General features: G+C 40.0%; 1 protein-coding gene across 3 annotated transcripts in view; it reads right to left on the bottom strand.

Annotated features, from left to right (window-relative positions):
- The window catches only part of LOC139756977 (G-protein coupled receptor dmsr-1-like), a 32,456-nt gene extending 24,706 nt beyond the window's left edge, over window positions 1-7,750 (bottom strand). For all 3 annotated transcript variants that reach the window (XM_071676920.1, XM_071676921.1, XM_071676922.1), the window contains exon 1: window positions 7,413-7,750. Coding sequence is in view for 1 of the 3 variants with exons in the window: in XM_071676922.1 (XP_071533023.1) it covers window positions 7,413-7,440 (28 nt within the window). In the remaining 2 variants the exon portion in view is untranslated. The remainder of the gene's footprint in view (window positions 1-7,412) is intronic.
- Window positions 7,751-20,682: the final 12,932 nt, after the last annotated feature.

Genomic DNA, 20,682 nt, shown 5'->3' with positions numbered 1-20,682 from the left:
CCAAACATGCTCCACATCTCAAGCCTTGCACCCAGTTTCTAGAAAGCTTGTTATAACAAATATATTTGCACCTGAGAGCTCTTGCCGATGCACTCAACCCCTGGACAGAGGTGTGAGAGCGATAATGAAAACACTTACCGATCTTCCCACCAGCGTCAATATCTGAGATAAGAGACAACAGGCAAGGTTGATATAAGACTGGAGGGCCCACGATGAAATGGCAAAGTCATGGCCTGTAAGCTCTGCCTCTCCTCTTGAAGCACTTGTGCCGTTATCTGCCTCAGATTGAATCGGTGATGATATTCTTGTCACTCTTTCCCTCAAGTAGCTGGATCAGACAAGTAAAGTGGTTTGGGCTAAATTCCAGACGTAATTTGATACGTTTTTTTACATCACTGTGACGGAACAGGATGAGAAAGGGCTCCTTCAGGGTATGAGGGTCGTTGTTGAAGCCTTATACTTCTTTCCGTCCACAGAATGTTATACAGACTTGTTCATGATGACTGTTCTCCCTCACGTTCACTTGTATACAGAGGTTTCGTATCTTCCTTTCCCAGTGGCAGTGGATCATCCGCATGCGGTAACACTAGCTTTTCAATCGTCCACTGCTCTTATATATAACCTTGCCCAGCGCCACACGCAAATGTATTGCCGCGGCAACAAAACATATCCACTCCGCCTCAAGTTACAAATGGAAGAAGCAATCTCTTTGGCTTGCAGTTATACTACAACATTCACTGGATAGATTTTTCACAACGTGAGTTACTCTGTAGTGTGTTACCATGTCTATCTATCTGCCTCGATCACTGTGTGCCGTCGGCTGTCTCTCTCTCTGGCATGAAACAATCGGGAATACTATTTTTTCTTTCAAGCTTATCTTAGAGATGCTATTGTGAGTCGTATGGGCTACTCAGTATTTTCCTACACAAATATAGAATTACATTGAAGTACTTGAACCTCTCCTTCACGTCCATCACTTTAGAAATACATTAGTACAATAAGAGGATACGTATGAACAAGACTCTGCCTTGGGAGTTTAAGAAGTTGCATCGACAAAAGGGAGCGGCCCGTTTGCAGCCGCTTGCATCTGTGAATGCTGATTAAGATGAGCGCTGGGGGAATGGAAGAATTCAGATGCGTATGTAGTGTAGTTTCCTCCTGCAAGGATGCCGGATAAAAGATACCAGTGAGTGTTCAGCCTTCCTAGATTTTGTGGAAGGTCTTAGTAACGAGCATTTGTACTTGGAATATTTTAAGCCTGGTGAAGGGAGGTGACAGGGATGAAATATACGATAAAGCAAATTTCTGACGGGTGTAAGATAAACATCAGAATCAGTGATGGCGTTTGTGAGTGGTTTGTTTTCGACATTTTGAGTCAAAGATGTTTTACATATTTCACATGCTTGCAACACCGTTATAGGTTGAGTTTTGAGTTACACCTTAGCTGATGTGTAAAGGCAAGAGTAAGGTTACAGACGGTGGAAACTAGGAATGTAGACGGTACTGGTCATGCAAGACATAGAGAAATACTGAAGTATTGATATCAAAAGTCCTCGATGAATACGTTTTATGTAGTCATCAGTAATTGTTGAACACGAACAAGATTACTGTATATAGAAACAAGAAACGTTGATGAAATGTTGGATGGTTTGAGTTAAGAGGGCTTAGCATCTTACATACATGAGGAGGACATCTGTTGTACATTGTGGGTTCCAGGCAGAGATCATGGAGGATTCTGAAGGGCAAACTAGAAACAAGTCGAGTGAGGAAATTGTAGGAAAAGAGATATCAATCCACAAGTATAGTGAGGACTGTTAAATGTGAAACGTGAGTCTTAATTGTATAACAGTAACATTTGAAACAAAAATTTTTCTTTAAAGAAGCGTGTCAGGAAGGAATTGAATACCGAGAACTTGAGAAATAAAGAGAGAAATGGTTTACTAAGCGAAAAGCAGCTAATAAAGTATCCCCATCTGGGAGAAAGATATACTTAAACTTACTGAGGAGGTTTATATGAGCGAGATGGACGATGGCAAGATAAGGGTAGGTAGGCCGGATGTTTAATGGAAGAGCCAGGTAACGGAGTACCTGTGAAAACGTGGAAATAAGGGAGGGTAAGCGGGCTTAAAGAAGATCTCATAAGCCACTATACTGTTTAGCGGACGAGGAGAACGGACTGGCGTTCGATATGTTAGTGTCTGTATCTGGTGTACAGCCATGCATCACTAACAGAACACAGCCCTTATTGATCGTGCTGCATTACTCTTCCCCCAGGCTTGATAATGTCATTACACAGACAGCTCATCTGGTTTCCATATCTCAGACGAAGCCTTACCAACAATGGTGCCTACATATGTGCCTTGTGAATGAGGTTGGCTCCTGGCGTTATTGGATGGTAGAGATTCTTGCTGGTTACAAGAAGTAATTCAGCCTAAATGAAGAGGTCGACTTGGGTTAGACGTCTTAATTGCCGTGTGGAGTGGCGGCCTTATGCGATCCTCCTGTACTCAGAGGGTAGATATTACTCCTCCGCTACTGCTCGGCTTGCGTTAATCGTTTCGAGGTGGGATTAATAGTATTACCCGAGCATGGCTCATACTCCATGAGCCAGGACGATATCGTTAATGCTTCGAGGATGTGAGTCAATATTAAGAGAAGAGAAGATTGGGCGGATATTGAGAACGGCTGGTTGGTGTGCCAATACTGCGTGTGTGTGGTGGGGAGAGGAATATTAAGATCGTGTGAACTAAAGTCAATTTACAATGATGTTGACTGAAGGAGCACCGAACGAGGCGGTAAGTCAAGGGATTTTTAGGTTTAGAAAATGTTATCCATATATCTAACATAACTAACTTCACTCACAACGTTTATGAGATGAATCAGGTACACACACAGCCTTTGAAATCACTCATACACATCCTTACTCCATGCTCAGTATATGTGCGATGTCAAACTGCTTCTGACAGTACAGGAAGACGCAATCCATCCACCCTTCTCTTTAGCCTAAACCGGAGTTAACCATCACATTGAAATATACATTGATTACTATCCCTATATTCGCGTTGTCTCTCACATAGGCAGTTCCTTCTTTGTAAGCAGCCATCATTTTCTACTTGACTGTCTTTTCCAGAGTTCTACAGACCACATTAATTCGAGAGACTAATCCGTACTTCAGCACAACTTCTCTGTCTCCTTTCTTAAAGATAGGTACGATATTTGCCCTCTTCTACCCCCATAGCACCATACCTTTCTAAAGCGACATATTAAACAACACATCAATGCGTGTGTGTGTGTGTGTGTGTGTGTGTGTGTGTGTGTGTGTGTGTGTGTGTCGTGAGAGTACGGAAGATATACAAGCGTCATTTTCATTTAAGGAAACTGTTGTCACATTTGTGCTTCATGGCTCTCAGTCCATCCATATCCTGAGGCATCTGATGGTGTTCACAGTCTCTTTGCTCTCTCGACATCCCACCCCACATTGTTCATACTCTAGTAATGCACATTTACATGCAAATTCACCTCTCTGTACACTCTCCCCAGCAGGAAGTTAACGTGTTTTCAAATATCTGAATATATCTGCAGAAAGGGGAAGACCGAACATCCAATTTAGCAGAAAAAACTCAAGATGGCGAATAAAGGGTAATTGTAGCTGACAGACGCTTGGGCCAATAACGGTTGATGGTTCTGAGCCGTCGGTTTCTCCCTCGACCCACGTCACAACCTGCACGTCAGATTATAACCTAGCCATCTCCAACACCACTTACCATCTGCTCCAACACTCCACCACCACCACCTGCCATCTCCTCCAGCTCTCCACCAGCAGGAAGATCACAGCCTTGTTTACATCATTTGCTGTTGCACTCCGTCAACAATGATACTGCTGTGCTTCACCTTGCCACCTGCGTATGTGTCCAGCTTCAGCGAAAATCTTTGATGATTTAAACCTACTGCAACCCGCCTTACCCTGCTTCTGCGTGGAACGTAGCCTGGAATGATATATATATATATATATATATATATATATATATATATATATATATATATATATATATATATATATATATATATATATATATCAAGAAAAGAAACAAATCCCTTTCTGATCAATGTGTTTCTCGACTTCAGCAACAGATGGCGCACCTATCTTCATGAAAGCACAAAGTTTCGTAATATGCATCACAGTCACCATTATCTGGCAGCTCTTTTCTAAGTATTTATGCTTTTAACGTCATGGGACTTTGATGTATATTACCTGCAAGATTATACTATGGAATAGTTGATTTTCATATTTCTCTCTTTGGCCACGCACGAACGTACAAAAGTTTTTGATCCCGCGGATCCACTTCTGTGTTTTCCTAGATTTTCGTCGCTGGTGTATCGTTCAAATCCCCTCCCTACCTTCCCTTTGTGAATTTAGCGTCAAAGGAACTCTAAGAAAGTTTTTCATTCGTTGAACGTTCGCACTTCTCACGTAGTGGCAGACGCGTTTGCATGACCTGACGTTAGTGGCTATATATTTCAAAGCAGTTTACAATGACTATCTACGTGTTACACTGATCTAATACTCTCCATTCAGAGTAAGATTCTTAGCCATCAATACTGCGTTTCCGTCACCAAGAGTGACTCCTCACGCCTCTGAGCTTGAGCATATGGTAGGTGAGGAAAGCCTTCTCTAGCCACAGTAAGGGAATGGCATCTATCTTAAATAGTGGTAAGGCCAGTCCACCTCGCTTTGACCTTGGGTGTACGGGTGTGTGGCCTGTGTATCTCTCTCTCTCTCTCTCTCTCTCTCTCTCTCTCTCTCTGCTCATAGTCTTTAAGCTCCAGCTTATCCCTATCACCCTTCTTCCAGCTAAGTGAAAGGCGGGGAGGCTGGAGTGAACATATGGCAGTAAGGGGAGGTTGGGTGGTTGGGTGTGTAGGGCGGAGGGAGAACCCACGAGGAAAATCACTTCCTCCTGAAAAAAATGAGGACCACCACCCACAGTGCTGCTCCCTGTATACCTCTGTAGCATGCACCTTAACTCTACACACGTCTTACGTAGGTGTTCAGTGGACATACGTAACTACCCCCGTCTGAGTGTGGCTTGAAAAAAGGCAAGACTGAAGTAGAGAACAGAAATATGTGTTGTTACGTCATTTTCTTTACCTTTATAGAAAATGTGTATTTAGATGCCTGATGATCAGGGCTTCGTTAATTCTGATTTTGTTCTGACTTCATGATTTACAGATGGAGTGACTGCATTAAAGGCTCAGTCCAGTGATGGAGACTACGAGTAAGAGAATTAGGTAGCATATTTGATTCCGTTTGTATTCTTTACAGTACATTTGTCTCATCAAGACGAGACAGCTATAGAAAATTATTCCTATTGATGGTGACCTCATCGATCTCTTTGTGTCTCGTATAATTAGCTTACTAATGATGTTATTATCCTTTTTCCTTTGTTTGGCAGAGGTAAATACATTTGTCAACAAACATTATTTATTGTAGGAGTTAATATTACTTTGTTGCTGGAGCTTAATACATGTCCCGTGAATAAAGGAAAATGTAAATCGTGCATGACTGAATAATATTGAAGTTTTCTGTAAGTTGAATGTGTTACTTGATAGCAATAAGACCACTATCACTTTCTCCTCATTAATATCTAATAGTTGTAACATACATATTGCATACCTTTCTCTGTATTCCCGGATCTTGTTGTACGTCTGGACAAAGGCACAGGTAGTCACAGTGCACACCCTAACGATGATCATTTTGAACATTGAACCCAAGAGTACAAACTCGTTTACAGAGTCCCTCCTCACAAGCTAATGACGCGTTGTCACTGGAAAAATCGGTGACAAATGACCCGTTGCATGAAGTGGTGCCCGGAGGCAAAACTTTCCACCACTGGAACAGTGGTACTCAGTGCCTGCCACGGTATCGGGTATATCTTGATTAAGCGTAAGAGAAAGTGCCAGAATAAAAGTTACACACTGGTGGAAGTGCTGTGGTTATAGGAATGTCTCAGACTGGGACGTTAGTGCCACTATATTAGGGAGGTACTGCAGTGAGATACAGTAAGCGGGAATGTTTCGTAATGTTGATAATCTGTTGATATTGTCACAGAGAAGAAAAAGAAAGAGAGAAAATCTATTGTGAGAAAATACTTACTTCTGTGCCTTGAGAATGCCACAGTGTTACATGGACGTCTTCTTAACATTGTACTTACGTAAGGAAAATACTGGAGTGAGTTGGGAACACCACAGTAAAAGAAAACTGGCTCAGTAAGACAGAGGCTTTAGTTATAGAAACAAACGGTAGCGAATGGTGAAATGTTGTTGTGGGAGAGAGGTACCTGAATCGAAGGGATATTTTGTGTGAGAGGGAAGTAACATACCAGGCGAAATCCCCAAAGGTGGAAGGAATTTGGACTAAGACACGAGGACAAAGACTGAAAAGAAAAGTGCCACTGTGAGAAGAAGTTAGCACACAGAGAGTGGGGAGTAGCATAGTCAAAGAGAAATATGAGAGTGGATGGTGAGAATTGCTGAAATATGGATGCCCTGGGAGGATAAAGAGCGAGAGGAGTGGGAGCTTATGATGTGTGTATGAGGGACTTTCCTTTGACTGGCTTTACCTTCACCAGAAATATTACTTCAGGAGTCTGAATACAATCAGGAAAGGGAGGAAGGAGGAAGGGAAATGTATGGGCGAGAGATAAGCATCTTTCTTAACACGACTTTGCGAGGGGTATGAGTGGGATTGAATTTTGAGGTTAGGTTGATGATGTTAGAGCAAAACAAGATGTAAATGAATTCGAGGCGACTATGCAGATGTAGAGTGAGTCAAGATAGTGAAAATCATTTTCATGTGAGGATGCATGAAATAATTCATGGTGTGTGAATGATTGTTATATCAACTATCACTTGTGGTCGGGTAAATTGGCATTTACAAGAGTAACTTGACTGAGGCTGAAGTTCTTTTCATCATGTAATAGATGGTTACTCGTAAATCGTTTTCAGCACTGGTTTGGAACAAGACATTTCCTCAGAAGAAAAATAAAAATGACCCCCATCGACTTTTCTATACCATCGTGTGAAAAAGATGCAAGGAATATGATTATCCAATTTTCATTATCTTTAAATGTCACATACAGTTTAATTCTTCCTTCTGTAACACTGAATGCCACACATAGTATAATCCTTCCCTCTATAATACTGAACTAAAGACATGCAGTCAGTTTACTTGTATGAATCTTCTTAGGTTCTGGCACATGCATAAGCCCTTACATTCTCAATTACCTCTATTACAGTGAAGTGTATGACAGTAATTCATCATTATTTACTAAGTAGGGTGACGTTTTACTCTCTTAACTCTCTGACATCATGTTAATGGCATGGTAATTACGAGATACAAAGTCAACACTTACGGAAAACTATTGTCTCACTTTTCTTCATATGCGACGGAGCTCCACACACCTCCAGAATCAAGCAACAGGCAGCTGTCGGGAACCAAACTTTTCATGTCTTATAGTTTCAGTCTAAGACATGAATTAATCTAGAGCAGTTGCTTCACCATAAAACGTCCGCTTTATACTGATAAAGCGCCAGGTTCACGTAGGTCTTTCTTTTCAGTTACTGAGGAGGATGGTCTTCGAGTGCAGGGAGTTTGGTGAGGAAGACGAGAGGATCAGAAGAAGGTTGTGGCTACGCCCAGCCAAGCTCAGCCGCGATCACTACTGATGGTTGAGTTGCCAGACAGCCCCTGGCCGGCAGCTATCGCACATGTGAACACACGCTACTCTCTCACGCGCGCGTCACGCGCGCAGGCATACACACGCATGTAAACACACACACAAACATAATGACAGAGGTCATGGTTTTGTGCACATATCATACATAGTTTTAAGAAGTTATACGATAATCGAGAATGTTCAAGATATAGCAGGGTCCCACAAGTGCAAAATTCCCTCCCCGTACAATACAAGTGGACAATCAAACACACACACACACACACACACACACACACACACACACACACACACACACACATGCATACATGCATACATGCACACAGCATATAGAAGTTTAAAAGGTTGTATGATAATAAAGAACGTTCAAGAATATTATTTAACTGTTAATAAACAGCAGGAACATAGACGCACGAAGAATTAAAAGGACAAGTGTCCGCTGGAGGGCAAGAGAGATGACAAGTGAGCTGAAGGTTGAGTTTCAGTGTAAGGATGATAAACACAGATCTTCCCACCATGGAACACAGATGACAACATTGATGGAACGAAAACATTTTGACGGGTTCTTCCAAAGATTGAGAGACAGAGTAACTACAGCACTGACGAGAAGTTAAGCAATCCTTTTGTAAGTCAGATGTAAAGAATTACTTTGATATGATCGAGTAGTTGATGAAACAGGTAAGTGATGAAACTGTGAATACTGAAACACGTATGATAACAGAAGGCTCAGGAGATGGCCGGGCCCTACGAGTGTACACTTTTCTCCTATACTATATACAAATAGGTAATCAATTACCACTAGATAATTAATACATACCCAAAATCTCTCTCTCTCTCTCTCTCTCTCTCTCTCTCTCTCTCTCTCTCTCTCTCTCTCTCTCTCTCTCTCTCTCTCTCTCTCTCTCTCTCTCGACTGCCATACCCTTTCCTCTGTACACACACACACATACTGTGTTTGCATTAGATTATTCGACAAACGTGGGGGAGGGGAGTGCTCACTGGGCAGGAGAGGTGTGAGGGAGTTCTGCCTGGACGTAGAACGGACGGTTGTATAACACTGAGGGATGACGGCAAGTCCGGAGTGTGTGAGTGACTGATGAATGACGGATGCAAGTGGTGTGAGGGACGGGGGAAACAGTGGATGAATGGGATACAAAGTGGATGAAATGGTGACACAGAGTGTGGCAGAGTGACAGAGTGGATGTATAGGTGACACAGTGGATGTACGGGTGACAGAAAGGATGCACGGGGGAGAAAGTAGATGGATGGGAGACAAGGGTAAAAGGACGAGTCGTCAGTGAAATATCTTGAGAAAGATTTAGGCCAAGTGAAAGATCCGAGTGTAAGTAAGAGATGTATGATGGAGGGGAAGATTACTGTTCTCATGCGTGATAAACGTCATGTTTCATCTTCTTTATTCAACACATAAGGTTGAGGATTTACATTCTACTTGTCCAGACCTTTGGTAAATCAATATATCGTTCCCTGATGTTTTCTCAGTAAACAGTTGACTCCTTAATGATATATCAATATACCAGAACTTCAAATTACCATACAAAAAATATGTTATCTACACAAAACACAGCTAAGTCGTTTCAAAGTTCTATGCATCATAGCTTGTATCCAGAACGTATAGTATTAGAACTTGATCGATAATGGTCTAAGGAAAGGAGCTGTTGTTCTTAGGTAACCGTAGATAAAGCCACGAAAATGTCTGGTGAGTTATTCAAACAAGTCCATGACCACGTTTATTGACTTCCTTTCTTCTCTTCTTTACTAACATAATCAAAGTCATTAATGTTATTATTGCTATGTTACTGTAGTAGTTAGCATTTCTATGGTTGTTCTTACTATCACCGTCATCATCATCTTAAGTTATTATATTTTCTAAATCTAACGTATTAATGACCGCATTCTTCGTATGCTTTCATTAAACAAAAAAGCAGTTCACTCTTAAGTCTTTCATCAAAGTTCGATACTTATCTTCTTCTTCCCTGAACTCTCCTAACCTTCTTGTTTTTCTTTTTCTTTATTTTTCCTCCTTGATCTATCGCCCCGTCACACGATGGCAAACAACCCTCGTTTTTTTCTCATTAAGGCTGTAAGTAACTCTCTTTAAGTCTCGTTTACCAGTGATTATGACGCAGTTTAGGAAAGCTGAATAAATGATAGGAAGATGACTGACGTAAATGGAGAGTTATTATGAGGAATGAGTTAACAAAGGAGGAGAAAATATTGGACATCTTTCTTGGATGTTGGAGGTGGAAAAGATGGCATGGAAAATGTCCACTTTCGATCAGTAGAGAGAAAAGCAAAGACACCGGGACGAAAGGCATTAGAGAGATCAAGAGTACGGCGAGGATGAAAATAATGCTTAATAAGAGATGTCATAATATTCCTGAAATGCGTCCTGTAATGGGCCAAACGCTGAAGAGAGTCGGTGCTGGGCTGCGTGTTTTCTGGCAAGATATGCGAGGCCGGGAGCAGAGAGGAGAATAACAAAGAACTGGAAATACAAAGTGTTGTACTGGCTTTTTAGAAGAAAACAGGAGGAAATTATCATTAAGACACGAGGGACCGAATCTTGAGTCTTACTTGTGTAAGCTTCGATTATGTGGAGATTGATCATTAATAATGATTATTTCAAAACATGTGCATCATACATATGATAGTGAGAGATCAGCAAGGATTCATACCATGATGCGACCCGAGCCAGAACATCCTGATGAATATTACAGATGAAAGAACGACTAAAAGCTAACGTCTACAGCTTTTCTTTGAAGAGAAGAGAAGATGCATGAAAGGGCTTGGATGGGAAGGGACTTCTGAAGTGTACTGAAGAAAACTTAAAGCAGTATCTCATACCTTGTTGATGAAAACCCTTTATGTTAATAATGTGTAGAGCAGATAAGGTTTTACTGAAGTTACAGAGAAGGATCACACTGTAACCTTAGGGTTGCACAGAATCCAGACTGATCTTTTCCCACTAAAAGTGTCCACGACAAATTTCATACATATCTAAAGATATGCAGAAATATCCTTACCATCACGAAGAGCCATGAAAAGACGACGCCTCTGATTGAATAGAATATGCTCCCTTGACCCCCTGCCCTTCCTCACATTTGCCTGGGTTGTTAACAAAGTTTCCTTTATGCCACGTCTCGTCTGGATTGATCCAGATACAAAGGAATGGCAGCTTGGTCGTGTCTCCTCTTTGATCTTGCAAAATCAGGAGAGGGGGTGGAGGATGACTCTCGATATCGAGAAAAGGAACGGGATTTAAGCAGTTATTGTACTACAGAACAATGTTTTATAAGATGTTGAAGTCAACGTAGAATCAAAGGATAAACGACCCCTCTATAACCCAGAAGAAGAGACATGCAAAACATATATATATATATGTTTTCACAGGCTATAGTTGAAGCAGAGACAGTCACAACAATGCATTTTTTTCATAAGCTTCCTTCCCTTCAGATACATCTAGTATGATAAAAGTAGTTTTCATTTATTCTATTTTATCCTGCCGCTCATTTACTTAAATACTTCCTACATGTTCCGTAAATGTAGTTTCGATCTTCATTAGGGAAGTTAAATATTGGTGTCAGGCCCTACATACATCCTCTCTACATACCTCCCATACCGCGACCTACACCACTCATGCTAAGTCCTTGACAAAAAAAAATAGTTCAATCTATTAAGTTTTGATCAAAGTTTCTATTTGACAAATTTGTCGCACTTTTTTTCCCTACCGTTCACTCTACGTGAGGCCATTTTCTTCAGACGAAGACTATAAGGCAGGAGTTCATTGTCACGAATCTGGCAATAATCTTCTGAAATAATGTGGGAATCTTCTGAAATAGATATTTTACGTTTCAGTGGAAGGAAACTATCTTTATTTCCACTTCAAGAAAGTTCTCTGTTTAGTGACATATTGCACTAAAAAATATAATGGAATAAAGGTGACCTAAGACAAAGTAGATATAGATATACCAACATTATCCCATTATGCATTACTGTGAGACGCCCAGAGTGACTTCAAAAATTTGAAAAGCTTCGACACAATTTTCTGCTTAGCCCAACGTTCGTGGAAGATGGTTGCAACCACATAATGACCTACGAACGCAAGATCTAAGAAAATCTAGTTGATATTGTTTCGGTATCTTTAGTGATTCTATATTCTTCCTCACATTTAGAAAAAGGAACTTATCTTCATCATAATAATCCTGTTAAGTTCTAGTGTGCTTCCAACGTCACCGCAAAGATACATCAAAGTCTGATATAACTTTTCAGAAGGGTGACATTTTTCTTGGCCTAATCATGAGTTCAGGGGAAAGTTCAGGAAGATGCCATCAGAAACTTAGGAACCATCTGTCAGGAATTTTTGTCTCCAAGAACTCCAAAGGAAGAAAGAAATTATACTGGTGCTCGCTGCAAAAAAAAAAAAAGAAAGTGTTAGAGATTTATGTCTCCACATAATTGCTCTCTCTCTCTCTCTCTCTCTCTCTCTCTCTCTCTCTCTCTCTCTCTCTCTCTCTCTCTCTCTCTCTCTCTCTCTCTCTGTACTTCACTTCTTCCATCCACATCCCACCCCTCCCGCGTCACTCCTATAAACTTATATGCCCCGTCTACCCTAAACACCCCAGGCAGCAGCCGACACCCCACAAACCAGTCGTGTCACCTAAATGCAATTAGTCATTTTTACATAATATTCACTTTTTACTACTTTATGAGCCACGGACTCGCCTTCCCAAGACGTGCATGAAATACCCAGTGGATGCTGGCTGCAGTACGCTTACAGTGGATGCTGGATACAGTACGCTCACTGTGGGCTCCTCGTACCTGCTAATTCTTTTGAGAATATATAACCGACTGAGACTATCCAGGCTCTCATAAGCTCTGCGTTCTTATGCAGATGAGCCAGAGTCGAGTTCCAAGTATATATATATATATATATATATATATATATATATATATATATATATATATATATATATATATATATATATATATATATATATATATATATATATATATATATATATATATATATATATATATATATATATATATATATATATATATATATATATATATATATATGCTCGCGCGCGTGTTTGTGTGTGTGTGTGTGTGTGTGTGTGTGTGTGTGTGTGTGTGTGTGTGTGTGTGTGTGATTGAATATAATTCGGATTCAGCATTTCTTACTGATGTTCTCAAATTGTCTACTGATGCTCATGTACTGCTCAGTAGGATTACCTATATTCTCGCCCAGGTTCACAATAGGGGTAAAATCATACTCATGCGCAAATCAGTAGCATAATTCTTCTTAGGTAGTCAGAGGAAGACTGGTAGATAAGTAGATAGATTGGTTGTTATGGATGACTAGAATGATTGACGGACAAGTAGATTGGTCAACGGTAGACGCAAGAAACTGGACACAAAACGAACGTTTGACAAACAGCCAACTGGCAAACAAGAGATACATACAGATATTAGTCAGACATGATTAGTCAGACATAATTAGTCAGACATAATTAGTCAGACATAATTAGTCAGAGGAGAGGGATCAGAGAATCATGTGTGAGATGATTATTGAAATGCCATATTTTCATTTAATCCTGAAATGAAACTGGCCTTTGTTTCACAGGGTGGTACAAATATCAGAAGTTACATCTGACATTTCCTGATGAAACAATATGTCAAATGTTTCATATTTTCCGGTGACTACATATTGCTGTTGCTGACAGGGGAAATTTTGGACGAGCTATTACCAGTGCAATCCAATTACCTAAATCAGCCTCGCATATCTATCTCACGTAAATGCAAAGTGGTGCTATAATTTTCATATTTTTTTCTTTTAGATTTATGGTAAAAGAATTACCGCCACAGTCATCATCATTGCTATAATACGAATTTCATACATACATCCTCAGGGTATCGCTCATGAAACACGAGAGAAATAGATCATAATCTTGTTTCTCAGCATCACTGCGATGGCAGCTGAGTTAGACTCTTGTGAAAAGAGACATCTGGCTCTCATAAGGATAAGACCTGGTTCTTGTGATCGACAGAACCTCTGGTTCTCCTAATTGACTGACCCTCTGGTTCTTGTGATGACAAGACCTTCTGGTTCTCGTATATGGCAGATAATCTGGTTCTTACAATGGACAAAAATTTGGTTCTTGTAATGGCTAGATTATCTGGGTCTTCATTATGGGAAAAACCTTCTGGTTCTCATAACTGCAAGACCTTCTGGTTCTTGTAAGAACAAGATGTTTTGGTTCTCGCAAAGACAGACCTTCTGGTCCTTGTAAGATCAGATCTTCTAATTCTTGTAAGAAGAGATCTTTTGATTCTCAGATATCTATATTCTTTGGTGGTTGATAGTGTGCTTATTTGTATCTAAGCAATGGCAAGGTCACTCTGACTTGTAACGGCAAAGAACTCTGGGTTTATCCAATGTGAGTATTTGGCGTGATCGGTGTGAAAGTTAAACACGTTCGGTAGTAATGGTGGTCATGTGACGCTCCAAACTCTGGACACATTAAGCCCAAAGGTTGGCCTTCATGAGTCCACATACTAGATTTGATCTGAGCACCATTTAGCTGAAGCCCTGGACACTTTGCCATCGAAGGCTGGAGTCATTCACTCTGGAAACTGGATTGATACAGCCCAGACCCTGGGCGAAGTGATATACGGGAATCGAATGGCTCTGCTTTCCTATGCACCCCATTCGCTGACCTTACGAAAATCATTGATTAAAAAGGCCTTCATGTGCAGATTGTGGCATGAACTGTATTACCACATAATGAAGTCCTTCGAGCAAACTTTGAAAGCGTTCTCCCTCGCCTCAAGTCGTAAGATTAACTACATGTTTAGAAGTCTTAAGCAGCGATGAACACGTCCCTGTACGGGATATGGTAATACATAACATCATCTAAAATTGCATCATGAGTTTCATATATTCCAAATATCATAAGTAAGGTAGAGATGTACTGAAAAAAGAATTTGATTATGAAATGTGTTAGTTATAACACCTGTTCTGTATCTTATTAATGTTCTTAATGGAGCCTTGTACGAAAGGGATTAAGTTGACCAAGAAAGTTTCAAGGAAAACGAACGCCCCTTGAGAAAATGTTTCACACAAAGTGTTGGAGGCTAAACGTAGCTATAAAGTAGCAAGACTCGATGAAAGTAATATATATCCAATCCTATATATAGAGAGACAACAGGTTTCATTATGCACAGCTAAGTTTAGTTAGATGTGGGTGCCTGAATTTTGACTTGATTACATTCTATTTCTAAGTTTTGAATGTGAAGTCACCTTCGTCAAGGCTGTATCACAGTAAAAGGAATATATATATATATATATATATATATATATATATATATATATATATATATATATATATATATATATATATATATATATATATATATATATATATATATATATATTCTAAATCAGTCCCAGGTTTACATGAGTCTAAAATATACAGTAAACCCATGGCAGTTACAAAGGTGTTTGTGGTGAAATATTGACATGTCGCAACGGTTCCAATTTCGCTTGACACTTGTGGCTGACGCGGGTGGATGGGGTCATGATGGCTGCCACATCCTCAAAGTACGTTACTCTTTTACTCACAACTGAACCAGAAAAGCCAGTCAAACTAGATCCTGCTCATGCAGTGTGTGATACAGAGCGTCCTAAACGTGCGTATACAAAAGGAAATAAAAAGTTACGTGTATCATGAAGTGCATGACGATATGCTGCCGAGGGATGTTGCACGAGAGAGAGCAGGAAGAACGCGGAAGCGAGGGTTAAATAGTCAGGTGCTTTGTACGCTGCTCATTCATGGCAGATGCTGTAGGCTCGAGGATCCTCGCTCAGTCAGCGGCCGAACCAAAGAGGAGGAGAGAGGCATCAGCAGCAGAGCTCTGACAATGGTAAGGACTGTTCTACTGTTCGTATCCCTTGTTAGTTGGGAGAACATCTAGAAATAACAGTATGAAGCTGTGGATTTGAAGTAGCATTTGAGGCCTTCATTACCTCAGTGATTACGGTGGATGAGCTGAGGAAACGAGGTTGGCTCAGGGTATGAATAAGTAAGAGGCATTCAGGACGAGATGCCTGTGTGGTGGATGGTCTTTGTTGTAGCGGGTTCCTCAGATGTCTCAAGATTATGATCTGTGAGGCTTACTGCACAGAGAACACAGGAAATAACTCCGAGTAGTTTTAAATGCCGAAGTAAAAGCAGATGATTCGACGGAGATAAATATACTCATGCTATTTCACCGCTGATATCCAAATATCACGATATAACTACAGAACTGATATGGACGGAAAGCATTCCATACTGTGTACCTCAACGAGCCTAAGCTATCAGACATCTATATAAGTCTAATATGACTGCACAGTTCTGATCAAACCTTACTTGCATTGGGTTAGATTCGATTAAATGACTTTCGGGAGGGAATTATGCATCTCTTCCGGTGAAGGAAGACATGCTATCCTTACTGTTAGTCAAAAGTCATCCAAAGTGAGTTGTTGATCTGGTTAGACACAATCAGCTCTAAGGAAAACCTGTATTGTTAATGGTACTAGATTATGATTTCTTACCCAATAATGATCGTTTATTCTTTTAGACAAAAAAATAAAAAAAAAAAACAAATTCTGGTGAAAAAGACGACTATATCAGATTGTCAATATATATATATATATATATATATATATATATATATATATATATATATATATATATATATATATATATATATATATATATATATATATATATATATATATATATATATATATATATATATATATATATATATATATATATATATATTGTCGCAGTCGTATTCATGCATGTAGGAACTAAGAATGATCAGAGATAATGTATTCTATTTCATGGCTCAAAATACTTTATGAAACGAGGTAATATCCGTGCAAACAGCACCTGCAACAACAAAAAAATTACTACCTTATGTTGAAGATGAAATTGCAGCTCGTACGTATGTCATAAATGAAAATAACTTCATGTGTCTATAAATTATTAAAGTTATTTTGCCTGACATGTGTGCGTGTGTGTGTGTGTGTGTGTGTGTGTGTGTGTGTGTGTGTGTGTGTGTGTGTGTGTGTGTGTGTATGTGTGATCGTTTAACCTCATACATTTCAATGCTCCATAATTTTGCAGGGCGCTGCTGGCTTTGAGAAACTTAGGGAAATGAACATTGCCTCATTTGACTACTGCAACGAGACATGGGGACGTGACCTTCGCCTCGTGAAAGCGAGATCCAGATCCGTCGAACCATATGGTCTCTGTGTCGCGCCAGTATTTAGCGCAGGGCAACAGGTTTGGTGTAGCTTATTCTTGCACAGATCGAGATTTTGAGGTAAGTGATGGCTTCCTGTGGCTCGTGTCCTCACCCTTTGTATTCTTCTAGAATAACAGTCTTGTCTCTGTTTACTTGTATTACGTAGGCTACAGTACGCCTGGTGGCAGGACCATATTGAACAATGGCTTGCTGCAGTGACGTCATACTCTCTCACATTACGTTAGACAATGGAAATTTTGGCCGGTGTTTCCATTGCCAAATAGGAATGTCAGGCAGTGTGACGCACAAGAATATGATGCACACTTCCCTGTAGGTATTCCTTCCTAACTATAGGTCTTCTCTGTACCTTGAGCAGGATGATGAATACACTCTAATGGGTCATTCTTATTTCCTACATTGAGCAGCAAAAAGTATGAGGCCTTCTACATCATCAACTGGTGCACCACCTACAGCATCAACCAGTACATCAGCTGCAACAACTACATCAAAAGGTGAATCATCATCACCAACAACTACATCAACCAATACATCATCACCAACAACTACATCAACCAATACATCCTCACCAACAACTACATCAACCAATACATCATCACCAACAACTACATCAACCAATCCATCCTCACCAACAACTACATCAACCAATACATCATCACCACCTACCACATCAACCAACACAGGAGGAAAACAGCCAATATGACAGACTAATTTACGTAAACTGACTGAAGAAAATGTTTATATATATATCAAGGCGAATGGCATTATGATGCATACATTGCTCAAATGTCACAAGAATTCAAAATAATTTTATGATTATGTCAGAGAAAGTGTCATTTCAACGCTAGGTGGTCCATAATTATCAGCTGACTACAGTGAAGGTCTGGTAACTACAGAAAGACTTCATTCATATCATACTTCAGTTTCAGGCACTAAGCCAACGACGGTGTCTATCATCCCAGAGTCGCAGGCAACTTCCTTCTTTATTGTTGCTCCCCGGAAAACCATCATAACCCTCCAGATTGACAAGGAAGATATTCACCATATGAAAGCCAACCTCGTCCAAATCCTCACATTTGTCTTCCAGGTCAGTAGTACGACACTCATCCACTTTGTACCTTACACTCTCATGACTCTGTCTTCCAGGTCAGTAGTACGACACTCATCCACTTTGTACCTTACACTCTCATGACTCCTTCCTTAGAGTAACGTTCCATAAAATGTTCAGTATTGTAAGATAACACATTAACACAAAACGTTCTTAATGTTCTTCGTCCAACTACAGTTGATTGCCATTTAAACCATTAAATATACTTATATGATATGCATCATAACTGTGAGGAATATGCTACAGCCACTAAGAACATACTGGTGCAGCATAGAACACAAGAATATAATACAACATTTAAGAATATGCTAACATGGCATGGAGCATGATAAGGCTATAAGAACTATACCATAATAAAGAACTTATCAGTAAGTGTTAGTAATGCACTGTAACCACTGCAAACATACCGTAACGAAGGAAATATATCATGTATATGGAAGAGTAGGAAATATATTCTGTAATATGTTAGCTTTGTCATCCCATTATCTTCCCTTATAAACCGATGCATTTGAGGTAATGTCTTACTAATTATTACACTCAGGGTAACAAGTTGACGGAACTAGTCCAGAACTGATGACTCTCCAAACTCCCTCCCAGGGTCTGCATTGTATTGTTTTCTGTTACCATCATTTCTATCCTGTAATTCTTTATTTCACGTACATATGAGGCAAGTTCTGTACGTTTTTATATTTTCAGGTTATTACACGTTCCATTGCACTGTTGTCTGTGTAGCTGTCAGTCTACTATGTGTCTGTATGACTGACAATGCTCTCATATGTCTGTGTAGCTGTCAGCGTTCTCATGTGTCATTTGAAATGACTTTCCATATATCTCAGCTATTGGTTCCTCTTACACTATAGGACAGTCCCAGGAAAACTTAGAATTTATGTTATGTTAAGGACAATCTTTAAGCCAGAACGAATGGTGGGTATGATATGAATATAGACGGAACAATTGGTGAAGAGGACAATATCTTATCCCACAGGCGGTCTCCAGCGGGGATATTAGCACCAACTTCTGCATCCAAAGTGCCAACGGAAATGCGTGTTCGCCTCAAAAGGTGACCCCAGCCAATAACTTTCTTTCAGTCTTAAAGGGTCGGGATGCTAGGGACATCCCAGCTGGCAGAGTTACATGTATACAGACGATGACGTAAGTAATGCTACTGCTATTGTATTGGTACAACATAATGTGAGAAAAATCAAATCAAGTACAGTATGTGAGAATCGCAATTATGTAAACATTGATACCATCACCACAATGTATGTTAGAGCTATATGTTTACAAACAAGACCACAACAAGTATACATTCGTATCGTCATCATCATAAAGTATCTTTCTAACCTCTGTTGTAACCCTTCTGGTAACTGTGGTGTCTTGTTCCAGCATAACCATTATGGAGGTGAGGTTTACAGATGCGTCCTCCGGTCAGCCCTACCCTGGTTGTGACCCTAACAACCAGGATAGATCTCCTCCTCCCTATGTCGAGTTCCGGGACATATACAACGTCACCACCAGGTATGAGGGATGTCGTCTCTTGCTACATTATAATGTACCGTTGTCAAACTATCGCTCATGCAACACCTATCTTTTGTGTGTCCAGCATTACTAGTTCTAGAGAGCGTCCAGCGACTGCTGGTTCTTGGCTGTGTCCAGGGACTGCTGATTCTAGATTGCGTCCAGTAAATGTGTGTAATGTATGTAACGTAATGTTGGAATATTTATTGTCTATAGTTTGTTTCATGTGTAACTAGTGGTTGTAGTTCTTGTTTATTAATTAACTGAAGATTGTGCTTAGAATTATGTAGTAACTTATGATTTTGGTTGATTTCCTTCCAGATGATGATCTTAGTTTGTTTACTGTATGACTAATGGCTCTATTATAACAACGTTTTTACCAATTAGTTCCTGGCTGTAGCTTTCTTTGTTGAACGATCCTGAACTCTAGTTTCTTTGCTGTGTATCAGCTGACTCTAATTATTGACTGTTTGCCGTGTAAGAGTAAATATCAGGCTTTATCTCACTTACACTTTACCATCCACAGGATCTGCAGTTTGGAGACGAACCTAACGTTCGTCACCTTCGGGGACGAAGTGGAAATGAGATTTGTCTGGAACGGTGACCACAATGTGGTCCCAACCATCAGGTGAGTAGCAAGGCAGAGCTAAAGTGTTCCATCTTATACAGTGAAACAATATTTTGGCCATCAGATATAGTCAACCAGTTCTTTGACAAACCATAGGAGATTAACTATTGGAGAAGAGCAATTAACTAATGAATGGTTACCGAGAGAACATGTTCTTCCATGGAAGTTGTACCATGGCAGACCTAGAGTAGCTGGTGTTCTTCTCAGAGTATTTCACATTACGATTCATAATGCCACCCACTTACATGCCTCTAACAAGATTCACTTGGTAGGAGAGATCCGAAGATTCTTTGATATGCCTCATAATGCCAGCGAATAATAGCATAAGTTCTGCTGTAAAGTTGATGCCTTATCAA

Source organism: Panulirus ornatus, chromosome 24 (assembly GCF_036320965.1).
Source record: "Panulirus ornatus isolate Po-2019 chromosome 24, ASM3632096v1, whole genome shotgun sequence".
NCBI classification, from domain to species: domain Eukaryota; kingdom Metazoa; phylum Arthropoda; class Malacostraca; order Decapoda; family Palinuridae; genus Panulirus; species Panulirus ornatus.
Note: the sequence above shows the minus strand (reverse complement) of the source record. Positions and strands in the feature narration are given on the sequence as shown.